The sequence below is a fragment of the Narcine bancroftii genome, chromosome 3 (genome assembly GCF_036971445.1).
Source record: "Narcine bancroftii isolate sNarBan1 chromosome 3, sNarBan1.hap1, whole genome shotgun sequence".
NCBI lineage: Eukaryota > Metazoa > Chordata > Chondrichthyes > Torpediniformes > Narcinidae > Narcine > Narcine bancroftii.
In genome coordinates, this window is record NC_091471.1 from 96,042,395 (window position 1) to 96,057,844 (window position 15,450).

Sequence of the window (15,450 nt, forward strand, 5' to 3'; positions counted from 1 at the left end):
CGTTATGGTGGACAAAAGTAAAAAAAAAACATGTATGTTACATTCTAAATGTAGTATTATGTGACAATAAAGGAACCTTTACCGTGATATTAAGATTGAAATTATCACGTTTCAATACTACCAGCATCCTTTGTGGCTTTTATTCTGATGTCATCAATCTTCCTAATTTTGGCTAAATATGATGCTTCTACATAAATTTCAAATCTCATCTTCTTTCAACGTGGTTTATGCCTATTGCTAAAACTGCACAATGGAATGATTTCCCACATCTAAAACATCTAAGGATTGCATTTAATGTGGGCTTCCTTGCTCGTTTCCTCATTGCCAGCATTCAAAAATCAGCTAATTCTTCTAATATTTCTTTCTGTCATACTGTTCACATGACTCTGAGTTCCAATATCTTAAGTCCCTTTGTGTATTTAACAATTCTTCTTTACCTCTATTCTTAGTTAATTGGAGGCTCCACTAAACAACAAGCATACTCACCAGTATACTTGTATGAAAAGTGACAAGGTCCACATTACAACCAGGACTGGGCTCTGTGCACATTCCCACAATTCTTCCCTTGTTTACCCAACCCCTCTAGTCACATCAGACTTTGGCATTTTTTCCCCTCCTGCAACAAGTGGACTGCTTATATGTTTAACATAATAACATAACAATTACAGCACGGAAACAGGCCATTAGGCCCTTCTAGTCCGCACCGAACCAAACACCCCTTTCTAATCCCACCTCCCTGCACAATGCCCATAACCCTCCATCTTCCTCTCATCCATATACCTGTCCAACCTTTTCTTAAATAATACAATTGACTCCGCCGCCACTATTTCTCCCGGAAGATTATTCCACACAGCTACCACTCTCTGAGTAAAGAAGTTCCCCCTCATGTTACCTCTAAACCTCTGCCCCTTAATTCTTAACTCATGTCCTCTTGTTTTAATCTTTCCTCCTCTTAACGGAAATAGTCTATCCACATCCACTCTGTCTATCCCTTTCATAATCTTAAATACTTCTATCAAATCCCCTCTCAACCTTCTACGCTCCAAAGAATAAAGACCCAATCTGTCCAATCTCTCCCCATACTCCAGATGCTTAAACCCAGGCAACATTCTGGTAAACCTTCTCTGCACTCTCTCCACTCTGTTTATATCCTTCCTATAATTAGGCGACCAGAACTGCACACAGAACTCCAAATTAGGCCGCACCAACGTTACTGATATATCTATAGCTCACCAGTTGTGAGATGAATGAGTCCAATGGACCAATTTACCAAGATCTGTCACCTGCTGTTTTAGATGCCAACAGGACATTACAACTTTTAGACGATAACCTAATGATCCATTTTTATTGCATTCTTTCTTTGCTGTCTGCACAACTATTAATACAGTTTGCATTTTAACACATATCTCATTGAACATTATGAAGAACATGAGTTCACATAGTTGGGTAAAATTTAGCATTTTTGTTCATTTTCAAATATTAAAAGGAATGTTCAGTTTACAATTAATAAAATGCTTGTTATCAAAGTAGATCTGTGTGATGGAAAAACTGCAGTTTATAAACTTGGAACTTCTTTTCTTCTTCTTTGGCTTGGCTTCGCGGACGAAGATTTATGGAGGGGGTAAAAAGTCCACGTCAGCTGCAGACTCGTTTGTGGCTGACAAGTCCGATGCGGGACAGGCAGACACGATTGCAGCGGTTGCAGGGGAAAATTGGTTGGTTGGGGATGGGTGTTGGGTTTTTCCTCCTTTGCCTTTTGTCAGTGAGGTAGGCTCTGCGGTCTTCTTCAAAGGAGGTTGCTGCCCACCAAACTGTGAGGCGCCAAGATGCACGGTTTGAGGCGATATCAGCCCACTGGCGGTGGTCAATGTGGCAGGCACCAAGAGATTTCTTTAGGCAGTCCTTGTACCTTTTCTTTGGTGCACCTCTGTCACGGTGGCCAGTGGAGAGCTCGCCATATAACACGATCTTGGGAAGGCGATGGTCCTCCTTTCTGGAGACGTGACCCATCCAGCGCAGCTGGATCTTCAGCAGCGTGGACTCGATGCTGTCGACCTCTGCCATCTCGAGTACTTCGACGTTAGGGATGTAAGCGCTCCAATGGATGTTGAGGATGGAGCGGAGATAACACTGGTGGAAGCGTTCTAGGAGCCGTAGGTGGTGCCGGTAGAGGACCCATGATTCGGAGCCGAACAGGAGTGTGGGTATGACAACGGCTCTGTATACGCTTATCTTTGTGAGGTTTTTCAGTTGGTTGTTTTTCCAGACTCTTTTGTGTAGTCTTCCAAAGGCGCTATTTGCCTTGGCGAGTCTGTTGTCTATCTCATTGTCGATCCTTGCATCTGATGAAATGGTGCAGCCGAGATAGGTAAACTGGTTGACCGTTTTGAGTTTTGTGTGCCCGATGGAGATGTGGGGGGGCTGGTAATCATGGTGGGGAGCTGGCTGATGGAGGACCTCAGTTTTCTTCAGGCTGACTTCCAGGCCAAACATTTTGGCAGTTTCCGCAAAGCAGGACGTCACTTCATGAAATGTATCATGAAAAAATACATTTTGTTAATAATGTAGGCTTTGCTTCAAGGCCAGCATTTATTGGCCATTCTCAATTGCTCTTAGAATGGTGAGTAAAAGCTGTTTGAATGGAGAATATATTCTTACAGAGCATTTGTGATGGGCATAGGTATGGCAGCCAGGGAACATGCCTTGGGGAACCACTTGCAGGTGGGCGCCACTGTCCTCACCTCATCCACCCAATATCCAAGTCCCTAGCCCAACACAGAATCTCCATCCCACTTGAGCGGTGCACCGGCACCTGGCTGGGGCCATTCTCAGCCGGAATCTCATCGGGCTGCTTCGGGGCTGTTCCGGCACCTCATTGCAGCGGTAGCTCAATGTGGGATCAATCGGCAAAATAGCCGACACAGCTGGAACCGCTTTGCCAGTGTCAGGGAAATACAGAGTATCATCTTTGTGACACTGAGTACTTTGTGTCATTTTTACGTGAATTAAAAGTATGTTAGTGTGTGACTGAAAAGGATAAAATAATCTGAAGAACTGAATTACCATTTCATCTCTCTGAAGGGTCTTGACAGCACTACCAATCAAGGTTTGATCACACCCCACAGATTAAGAGCACACCTTGCATTGACCAATTTAAACTGCTTTGTACTTTGGCCATTGACCTTTGTGATTGGCTTAACCTTGATGGCACTGAGACATTGGTTCTGTGTAAATTATCTGGACTGGGCTCTCCAGCCCACCTGTACTTGGCATTGGGTTATTGACTGTTTTAATTGGTTTAATTTTGTTGGCACTGAGCCATTGGTCTCCTGTAAATGATGAGGCTGGGTCCCCCCCAGCCCTCCAGAACTATAAAAGGCACCATGCATGCTCAAATTGCCCTCTTTGCCATCGTTGGGTGTCTTAGAACCATGTGTGCATGAATTACCCTCTGCCTTTGGGAACACCCTGCTTCATTCCAGGTCTAGAACTATAGAACGGTACTCATTGCTGGGGAAATTGTTGGTAAATTGTTGTTGGTACCACGATGTGCACCGTACTGTTAAAGAGTTGAGAGTGTTTAATTAGTGTCCCTAGTTTCTAGTAGTTGCAGAGAGCTGTGTACCTGAGTGAAGCAGTAGCGTGGCGGGTATTGTATTGATTTTCTTGATTGTTGAATGTACCAGCTATCCAGTTTGGTGTGTATACCATGTTTTTCATCCCAGCCAAGGGTACAGTACTGCCTGAGCTCACCGGAATGCCCCCTCAGCACCTCATAGGGCCACACCAGGCTCATCAGGCTGCTTCGACCTTTGAGGCCGCTCGGGCAACTCGTGGCGGCGGTGGCACCTCAATGTGGGATCAATGTGCAAAATGACCATCTTCCTTACCCATAATCCCCCACCAGCTGGAGCCATTCTGCCCGTGACAGCGTCAAGGAAACTCAGAGCAGCGTGGGTTATTACGAGTAAGAAAGATGCCCATTTTGCTTGCAGAGGCTGCATCTTCCAGCCAGAATGGCAGGTAAGAAACATGAGGCTTGGGTCACTTCAACATGGGCTAGAGCCTGGAGTGTGCTATGTCTTAACGACTGAGAATAATAAACCTCAATGTGGTGTGGTGTAGTTTGCAATCGAGGGCTCTGCTAGTGAGCGGGGATGGTTACGGAGCGAGAGGATGGGAGTGGGGAGCAAGAGGACGGGTAGGGGGAGTGATAGGATGGGGAGAGGGAAAGGAGGAGATGGTAGGAGCAAGAAGGTGGTGGGGGGGAGTCTTTGCCTTACTAAACCTCAGCATAAAAGCCTGGGTAGGAGTTAATCCTCTGGTTCATCTCTAATAAATTACAACGCGACGAGTGAAATTTACAAAGCTATGTTAGGTGGCACACTTGGTGCAGTGGTTAGCACCAGCCCACTTGTGCATGAAAATCGACCAACTGTCAATTTTATGTGTGTGTGTGTGTGTTTTTTTAACGGGGGGGGGGGGTGGGGGGCACAATTTCAGTGCTTGCCATAGGCACTATTTTACTTAGATAAGCCACTGGCAAAGGGACCCTCAGTAGTAAAGCTCAGTGATGAAATAATTGAATATACAGTGCCCTTCATAATGTTTGGGACAAAGTGGTTTTTCCTTTATTTGCCCCTGTGCTCCACAGTTTTAAATTTGTAATCAAACCATTCATTTTGTTTCACAGCTTAGGTTTGCTTCTAAGCTTTTGATCTCCTTTGGACTCTGTAGTTCCCATTTTTCAACATGAAGACCAGAACTTTGTCAATGAAAGTCACAGAAACCATTATGAGGCTGAGAGACAAGAATAAAGCAGTAAGAGACATTACCCAAACCTTAGGATTAACAGTTTGGAGCATCATTAAGAACAAAGAGCATACTGGTGAGCTCAGTAATCTTAAAGGGACTGGCATTCCAAGGAAGACCCCCACTGCTGATAACAGGAGAGTTCTCATCATAATGAAGAAAAATCCCCAAACACCTGTCCAACATATCAGAAACACTCTTTCAGCAAGTCAACGAAGACTTCATGAATGGAAATACAGATTCAAACCACTACTTGCCACAGAAATAGGGTGGCCAGATGACAATTTGCCAAGAGGTATTTTAAAAAAGACTGCGGAATTCTGCAAAACGGTCTTGAGGACAGACGAGACCAAGATTAACCTGTATCAGAGTGATGGAGAAGGTAAAGTGTGGAAGCATAAAGGACCTTCTCAATATCCAAAGCATACCATCTCATCAGTGAAACATGGTGGTGGGGATATTATGGGCCTGAGCACGTATAGCTGACACAAGTACTGGTGCCCTTATCTTCATAATTAATAGAACTGCAGATGACAGTTGCAAAATGAATTCTGAGGTGTACAGGAACAACTTATCTGGTCAAGTTTGAACAAATGCCTCCAAACTCATTGGTGGAGCTTCATCCTACAGCAAGACAAGGATCCCAAACATCCTGCTAAAGCCACAAAGGAGTTTTACAAAGCTAAACACTGGAAAATTCTTGAATGGCCAAGTCAGATCTAAATGCAATTGAGCAGTCCTCTGATATGTGGAAGAGAAAGCCCCGAAACAAGCAAGAGCTGAAGACGACTGAAATAAAGGCCTGGCAGAGCATCACCAGAGAAAATACTCATGATCTGGTGATGTCTATGAATCACAGACTTCAGTCATTGAATGCAAGGGGTATGCAACAAAGTACTAAACATGATGAATTTAATAAAAATACCATTGCTCTGCCCAAAATATTATGGTGGCCTGAAATGTGGGGACAGTATAAAAAGTGCTGTAATTTCCACATGGTGAAACCAAAATTTACACAATTACCCTTTAATAAAATGTGGGATGTGCAATTTTAATCAGATGTGAATTGTTTGATTACACATTTAAAACTGTGGAGCAAAGGGGCAAATAAAGGAAAAAATTGTCTGTCCCAAACAATATGAAGAGCACTGTATTTCCAAGTGGGAATAGTATGCAACTCCTATGAATTGAAACTGATGTTCCTATGCACCTATTGAACATTTTGACAGCAGAATTAGAGAACTTGAGTGGTGATGTTGATGAAGTCTTGCCCTGCATCCTGCAAATGGTACACAATGCAACCATGACTTACCGGTAATGGAGAGAGTAAATCTTTAGGATGGAAGATCTTGTTAAAGATTTAAGGATATTCTTCTAGTGGAGTCAGAGTTATACAGCACGGAACAGGTCCTTCAGCCAAACCCATCCAGCTGGACCAAGTTGACATTTTGAGTTAGTCCTATTTGCTCACATTTAGCCCAATTCCATCTAATCCCTTCCTATCTGTATATCTTTTGAACAATATATCACAGAAAAAAATACTGAAAATGAGGTAATAATACACTAAAAAATTATTTTGTACATCAAAAATAAGCTAAAATAGGACTGCTCTATGTTCTTAACCGATCGGCATAAGCAGGTGTAGAGAAAGACCTTCCTAGGTAAAGTGCATTGTGAGTACCCTACCATTAAAAGGCTGAGCCATGTCCATGGGGTTGGTGCTATGCTCAAGTTGCCAGATGTGGGAGCCATGGGTGACCTCCACCCTCCCAAAAGACCATATCTGTGCCAGGTGCAAGGAGGTGGGGTTCCTTAGGGGCCGAGTTGAGGCACTGGAGCTCCAACTAGATGACCTTAGGCTCACCAGTGAGTGTGAGGAGGTTGGTGACAAGACCATAAACATTTCCACAGGACATACCTGCAGGGGATGTAATGAGACACAAGCATTTAGGAAAAAAATTAAAGGAATGGAGATGCAGCTAGATGATCTGAGGCTAATCAGAGAAAGCGAGGAATTTATTGATTCAACACTCAGGGAAGTGCTTACCCCTGGATTGGGGGGGTCAGGAAAGTGGACTACTGTCAGGAGTGGGGCAAAAGTTGCTAGCTCTGTGGAGAGCACCCCAGTGGCTACAGATCTTAGCAATGAATATACAGTATTGGATGAAGTAGGGGGAGATAACCTGCCAGAGGTAGCGCCAAAGGAGACAGTGGTACGGAAGGAGAAGAAGGGGAACAAGGTGGTCATTGGGGACTCCATCGTTAGGGGAACGGACAGAAGATTCTGCGAACCTGACAAGTGTTCCCGTATGGTGTGTTGCCTCCCAGAAGCCAGGGTACGTGACATCTCGGATAGGGTTCAGAGTATCCTGGGGGGGGGAGGAGACCGGCCAGAGGTCCTGATACACGTGGGCACAAATGACGTAGATAGATTGAAGGAGGAGATCCTGAAGAGAGACTACCGTGAGCTCGGAAGGAGGTTGAGAAACAGGACCTCCAGGATTGTAATCTCGGGGCTGCTTCCTGTACTGTGTGAGGGTGGGGGCAAGAATAATAAAATCAAGAGGTTAAACGTGTGGCTGAGGGAATGGTGCAGAGTGCAGGGATTCAGGTTCATTGACCATTGGGATCTCTTCTGGGGAAGACGGGACCTATACAGGAGGGATGGTTTACACCTGAATGCGAAGGAGGCCAATATACTGGCAGTTAGGTTTAATAAAGCTGTCGGAGCTGATTTAAACTAATTTGGCAGGGGGAAGGGAACAGGACTGATTGGGAAGTAGATAGGAGAGAGAATATAGGGGTGGTTCCAATAGACGGTGAAACAATAAGGAATAAGGGAGCTAAAAGTGATAGGAGAATAAGAACGAATGCACCAAGAACCAAGGTGGAGGGAGAAAGGAGGTATGGCACCAAGGTATTGTGTATGAATGCAAGGAGTGTAAGGAATAAAATGGATGAGCTTGAGGTGCAAATGGCAATGGGAGGTTATGACATTGTCGGAATAATGGCTGCGGGAAGGGCAGGATTGGGAAATAAATGTTCCAGGGTACACGTCCTTTAGAAAGGACAGAAAGTTAAGAAGAGGAGGTGGGGTAGCTCTGTTGGTAAGAAATGAGATTCAGGCGTTTGAAAGGAAGGACATTAAAACAGGTGAGGTAGAGTCTGTTTGGATTGAATTAAGAAATTGCAAGGGCAAGAGGAATATAATGGGGGTCATTTACAGGGCTCCGAAAAGTAGCTCAGATATCGGTAGTAGTATAAATCAGGAATGAAGAGTGGCATGTCAAAGTGGTAGCAATACGGTAGTTATGGGGGACTTCAACATGAAGGTGGACTGGGATAATCAGACGGAGGCAGGAACACAAGAGAGCGAGTTTATAGAATGTCTACGAGATACTTTCTTGGAACAGCTAGTGGAGGAACCTACCAGGGGGAAGTCGATTCTGGACTGGGTGCTGTGCAGTGACGCAGACTTAATAAGTGACCTTGATGTAGGGGAGCCATTAGGGAATAGTGACCATAGTATGGTTACTTTTAAGCTGCAATTAGAAAGGGAAATGGAAAGGAAGTCGGAAGCATCTGTACTTCAGTTAAATAAAGGGAATTTTGCAGCTATGAGGGAGGAGCTATCCAAAATAAAATGGGAAGATACACTAGCTGGGAGGACAACTGGGGAAAAATGGCAGGTTTTTATGGATTATTTTTCACAGGATTCAGGACAAATTTATTCCAAAGTGGAGGAAAGGCTCTAGGAGATGTAAATGGCAGCCTTGGCTAACTAAGGAAATCAAATGCATTATCAAGTCCAAAGGGAGTAATTATAAGATAGCGAAGCGGAGTGGGAAATTAGAGGATTGGGAAACCTTCAAAGAACATCAGAGGGTAACTAAGAAAGCCATAAGAGACGGGAAAATGAAGTACGAGAGGAAATTAGCAGATAATATTGCGGAGGATAGCAAAAGCTTTTTTAAGTATGTGATCCCAAGAAGGTGGCACCTGTTCTCCTCACGTGGCAGCCACATTGCCAGAGGAGTAAGCCTCCGTGTTCTGTTGGGCTGTCTCTAACGATATGGCGAGATCGACCGCGTCCTGCAGGAGCCTTTGTCTGTTATGTTCAGACATGAAGCTGGCCACACATGGATCCCTGATCAGCTCCTGCTGGTAGATGGCTGCTGTAATGTTGGTGTAGCCACAAGCTCGCCTCAGCTCCCGCAAGGCCCGAATGTATTTATCAAAAGACTCACTAGGTGCTTGTCGGTGGCTGCCCACAAGGTATCTAGTGTAGATTATGTTCTTTGGGGCCAGGTGCTGCTTTGTCAGGAGCCGCATAACTGTTGAGTAAGTATCACCATCTCTAATCATCTGGAAAACATGGTGGCTGACCTGTGTTTCTCTTGTTGACTTCTTCCTGAATATTGTGTCGCCTCATTCAGGCAGTGCAGCCACTGATCCTTAGGGTCAGTGTCCAGCTTCTCTGCTTGTATAGCCTTGTCAATTGGCACAAAAATTATATTGATTAAATTGTAGCATAATCAATTAGACCCGACAGACTAGAAGTCGATTTTAATCATTATAAACTCACAGGCACCTCTTACATGTTGGTGGCTTGATTCCAAGGCAGTACTGAGGGAGGGGATTGGGTAATACCACCTTTATTAGGTATTCTGAGGGGGAGGAGTTGCAGTATCGAGGTGGTCAACTAGTACAATGCATGCACTACAGTGTTCCACCATATCCTTTAATCTATATAAGCATTTTATTAACCACAATTGGCTGCTGGGAAGATATGAATATTATTTTGCCCAATATCTCTCCCTGGTTTAGAACATGGGACATACTCCAGTCATCTTAAGGAGTGGGATGTGGTAAAAGAGAGCGTTAAAACTTTTCTTGTTTTTTTTTTTGCCTTTGATTTTTAAACCAATAGATGGTAAGCAGAATATAAATTTTCATTTTAGTTTTTTTAGGACAGCTTGACTCAAAGGACTGAGGGTAATTATTACTTAAGATTTAGGCAGTGGTATACAAAATAATAACAGAGGAGGAACATGTGTATCGTATGTCAGATTTGCATCTTGTAATCAATATCAATGTTGTTCTAACATTGTTTAAGGCGCCTGCCTTCCACTGTAGAGAAAGCCACAGTAAGAAGAATGCTATCTCGAGCTGTTAGTTTGAAATACTGTATTTTCCAGTATCATAGAGCAGAAGATACCAAGCCAACAGGGATTTCATGAGCCAGCAAGCACACTGTTGCACAGCCAGCCTCATCAGGATGCAATCACTCTCCAAGTTCTTCTGCAGGCCAGTCGCACACTGGCATTGCAAACCCATTGCAATTCATAATTTCTCAAGCTTTTTTTAGTGATCTTTGAAAATAAACTAAAATAATATAAAACAATTAAGATATATTTAAAATTTTTCTATAAAACCAAGCTCATTCTCTCTCTTCTTCTTCTCTTTGGCTTGGCTTCGCGGACGAAGATTTATGGAGGGGGTAAAAAGTCCACGTCAGCTGCAGGCTCGTTTGTGGCTGACAAGTCCGATGCGGGACAGGCAGACACGATTGCAGCGGTTGCAGGGGAAAATTGGTTGGTTGAGGTTGGGTGTTGGGTTTTTCCTCCTTTGCCTTTTGTCAGTGAGGTGGGCTCTGCGGTCTTCTTCAAAGGAGGTTGCTGCCCGCCAAACTGTTTGGCGTCAAGATGCACGGTTTGAGGCGTTATCAGCCCACTGGCGGTGGTCAATGTGGCAGGCACCAAGAGATTTCTTTAGGCAGTTCTTGTACCTTTTCTTTGGTGCACCTCTGTCACGGTGGTCAGTGGAAATCCTCATTATTTAACATTGCAAAATATAATTTTCTTTCCCCAGAATGCTCTATATGGTTTGGAAGCCCAGAATTATATTAATAATATTCCACTAAGTAACCAATGTGGTGAGTACAGAATTTGGCTTTTTACAAAAAAAGTCTCTATGAGAATATCAGTTCATACATAATTTATACCCTTAAATTTAAATACAATCATTAGGCTCTTTTAAACTGCAGCACTTGGGCAGTCCTCCTGGGACTCAGGTACGATTACTGGGGCAAAGGTGCTGGAAGCTCCTTTTTAACTGCAGGGAGATCCCGTCCCCGCGATGACACAGTAAGTGACATGACATGCACTCACGGGAGCTATCGGTAAGCCTCCCCTCCCCCCACAGCCATCAGTCGTCACCCCTGTCAGTTGCCCCCCCGTTAGTCACCACCTACTGCCAATTACCATCCCCCCGGTACATCACCACCCCCACCCTCAATCAACACCCATCCCCGTCAATCACTTTCCTCCTCTGCAACGTCCTGTGGCCACAAACATTGAGTGGCATTCATGGACCCCCCACTCGCCCTCCCCCCTGAGGCAGTGAGCACTCTCCCCCACCTCCACGGCAGCGACCTCTCTTCCCCCCCCACCTCGGGCCTTGCACCAGCAACCCCTCTCTCCCGCCAATTGTGGCAGACACTTCAGCCAGGTGTTTATCTGTGATGCCAGCACGCAAGCACTGACACCTCGGGAGTATCCGGGTCAGCCATTTTGCTGTTGAAGTTGCTGGTGGATGCGACCTAATTAAGTTTAACTGAGTTCCCTGACTACCTCTGAGGAAGGTCAGGGACCCGGTTGGATTAGGATCACACACGGTTAACCCAATTTTACACAGCAGCTTGAAAAGGCCTATTGAAAGCCCACTCCAGGGACTAGAACCCACAAGCCCCCCACTCCCGATGTCCATATTGTCACTTGTTCCACTCACACATACCCCTAAGCACCATATAGTCTTGATAACAACAAATATAAGGATGTCTAAAGCAATATCAAGTGTCAACCAAATTTAGGGTTTGAGATTGAGGCTGATTGCAAATCCTATTAAATGTACAATGTTGAGGAACAAGATGCATAATGATACAATGTGGCATAGGAGTGAATTTGTGCAGAGAAACTTCAAAGTAAAACTGAGAATACTGGACTCATTGGGGGCTAAATCAGATAGCTCCAGAATATACGCCAGGGATTGGATAACATGTTTAATCTGTGCACATATTTCTGATGCAAGCAGCACATGAACGCTTTCCTTGAAGGTGCTAGTTCAAAGGTGGAACAAATGTTCTTTCCCCTCCATGTCGGACACAGTCAGTGAAGGCAATGGGAGGAGAGAGCTATGGTTGACAATGTCAGTCGTCAAACCCAAGAATTTCAATGACTTCAACCACATCCCACCAACTGTGTGATTAGCTTCCCACATTGCTCAATGCTCCACAAAACCATCTCCTACCCATCAACCTCTCATAATGAGCATGGTATTAAACATTCACACACTCTATGTATCTTCAATACATGCCAAGTTGATGAATGCAACCCTGGACCACATTTGAGAAGTCATTATCCATACTAAGTACAATGTTTCCAACTCTGAATCAGAGAATGGGAGGAAACTTGCATCTTCATCTTGTGGAGCAGATATTGCTTGTTACCACTCGGCATTGCACAGTTAGTTTGTTTACATTTGTTAACTGTTTACAGTTCTTTGTTTACATGTTTTATGTTTTTTTGCTCGATCAATTAGTAGTAATTCTGCCACACCCGCAGGAAAAAGAAATCTCAGGGTTATATGTGATGTCATATATGTTCTCTGACAATAAATCTGAAATTGCAACGGATCTGTGACACCACTTAGATCAGTGCTGATATACTCAGCATGAGCATCTCAAAGCATTTCATCAATGTGGATGGGAGTGCCACTGGTTGGTCGTCATTTAGACAGATTACCACGCTCTTCAGCATGTCCTGTGGCTTGTATCTCATCTAACATCAGTGGTAAAAAAGCCAACTTGCAATTAACAGATGCTTCTCACAATTTTTTATATCTTTATTCTTCTGTGCTCCAGGGAATAAAGTCCTTTCCCTGTAATTCAGTTCCTCAAATCCAAGTAAATCTCCACTGCAATTTTTCAATTTCATTGATATCTTTCCTGTAGTTAGATGACAAAAATTACACACACTACTCCAAATCTGTCCTCACCAATGTCTTATACAACTTTTCCATAACATCCCAATACCTATACTCAATACTTTGATTTATGAAGGTCAATGTTCCGAAAGCTCGCTTTATAACTCTTTCTACCTGTGATGTCACTTTCAGTGAATGATGTATCTGTATACCCAGATCCTTCTGTTATACCATACTCCTCAGTGCCCTACCATTTACTGTGAATGTCCTATCTTGGTTTGTCCTTCCAAAATGCAACACCTCAGACTTGTCTGCAACTACCATTTTTCATCCCATTTTTCCAGCTGGTCCTTGGGAGGATTACAGCTCCCAGATTTTTAAAAACAGATATGATTGGGCAGCCCAGTTGAAATTTATTGCCTCTCTCTTTTAGGGGGGAGAAAGACTTTCCTGGTCACAAATTGTGCTGCACAAGGTGGGTGAGAGGACAGGAGGAGATTTTATTTATAAATAAAATGCTAAATTGGTTTTTGGAATAAGAGAATTAAAACATGTTAAAACATGTAATTAATGTATGGTATAAAATAAATCAGCAGATTAGAATTAAGGTGGGGTTATCACCAAAAATGCCCCCGACTCAAATTAGATTAATGCCATCAATATTGGATAACAAAATCCTGGATTCCTGGTCTCCAGAAAGGAATCAGTTGTATCAAGAACTGTTAAGAGTAGGGGAAACTTACATAATTAGATCAGTTAAAAAGTACCTATGGTTTGCTAAATAATTCTTTGCTCTGCTATCTTCAACTGAGATCTTATTTAAAGGACAAATTAGATCCGTCAATTACTTTACTGAAGTGCAGCGATTTGGAGATTCTGATTTGAAAGGGGATTATAATGAAATTTATTTCAGCATTGTATTTTCTATATCAAGCAAAAACTCCTAATAGGAGGTTAAATAAGTCAAGACAGAGGCGAGAATCAGATTTGGACATAATAATTGAAGAACAGTGCAGGTCCGATCTATGTCGAGACAGTATGATGAATACAGTTAATATTAGATATAGACTGGTACAGTATAATTTCTTGCATCAGTTATGTCTCACGCCACAAAAATTAAATAAACTTAAATCAGAAATTTCAGACCGATGTTTAAGATGTGGCACAGAGATGGGAATCTTTCTACGTTCAACCTGGTCATGTTCCAAGGTGAGGCCCTTCTGGGTAGATCTAAGGAATTTCCTAGAACAAATTATAGCAAAACATTTTTCCACAAAACCCAGAATTGTTTTAATTTGGAAACATTGCAGATGATGTGGCTGTCGAAATTTCAAATGCAATTTGTAAAAATTGCATTGGCAGTAGCCAGAAAGTATATAGCTTTTACCTGGAAATCTCATTCCCATCTAGAAATGGCATGATGAAATATGGAAATGCAAAGTTGTGTTCCCCTTGAGAAAATGACTTACAGTTTGAGCAAAAAATATAATGTTTTTAATCAACATTTGGTAGTTGTATGTACGGAAAATAGCTGTAAATTCAGTTTTTCCTCCCTCACTTCGGAGTGCTCCATCTGTACCCTCCTTTGGATCTAGAAAAGCTAAATAATTTAAGACCCGGAAGGTAGACAAAGCATACCTGACACCTTCTTAAATTTTCTCTGTTTTTAGTTTAGTCAAACTATCTTGTTTTCTTGCTCTCTATTCTTTTTCTATTTTTCTTACCTTTTCTCAGGGAGAAGGGAGGAGGAGGAGGGGAGGTACAATTAATCATAATTAGACATGCAGTAGCTATTAATGACTGTATATTACTATTTTTGTAAACTTATTTTGTCTTTTGCACTCTTTGTCTTGAACATTTGTAAATATATTAAAAAAAATCACATGTCTAGTCAAGAGAGATGTAAAAGATAGAATACAACATTTAATTGGAGGTCAAAGAGTATCATCCTCTCCAGTTGTAGCAAAAAGAGAAACCAAAGGATTAGGCTCTAAATTTACATTAAGAATTACAGATGAAGTTTGAAATACCTCCCTCCAGTATTGTTCAAGGTTAGGACAGGTCCAAAACACATGAATTGAAGAAGCTTCTTTTCTCTTACATGTATCACAACAGGAATTTATATCTGAATAGATATGAGATAATTTAACTTTAGACATATGGGCCCTAAACACAACTTTAAATTGTAACAAGCAATGATGGGCACATAAGGATGTAGTATTAACCATCTTAAGAATTAGATCCCAAACTTTTTCTGTAAATGTAATGATTCAATCCTGCTCCAGGCATTTTAACATTTAACTAGAGGGGAATGTCTCAAACCCACCAACTTATCATGAATAATGGATAGTAAACTTATGTGAGAATGTTGTAGCCTAAATACAACATCAACAATGTTCACATCAGGTGCCTGAAGAAAATCAGGTAACAGAGATTTAAGAAAATGTTTGATTTGCAGATATCTGAGAAAAAAAAAGTGTTTGGTAAATTGAACTTTCCAGAAAGCTGTTCAAGTGATGCAAAACTGTTGTCAATAAAAATATTTTGATATATACCTAATTTTACCATTCATGAAAAAGAAGATCATGCAAAGAAGGTAGAAAAATGATGATTGGTTAAAATGAAGCTTGAAAGAGAAAAGCCATGAAGTCAAAA

The 15,450-nt window shown here is 42.4% G+C and overlaps 1 protein-coding gene across 12 annotated transcripts in view; it reads right to left on the reverse strand.

The window, feature by feature from the left end:
* tusc3 (tumor suppressor candidate 3) overlaps positions 1-15,450 on the reverse strand; it is a 548,930-nt gene that overhangs the window by 97,817 nt on the left and 435,663 nt on the right. The window contains exon 9 of one of the 12 annotated variants that reach the window (XM_069924585.1): positions 14,434-14,519. The exons of the other annotated variants lie outside the window; for them this stretch is intronic. Within the exon in view, the coding sequence (XP_069780686.1) occupies positions 14,476-14,519 (44 nt within the window). The 3' untranslated portion in view covers positions 14,434-14,475. The remainder of the gene's footprint in view (positions 1-14,433; positions 14,520-15,450) is intronic. 12 annotated transcript variants of the gene reach the window in all.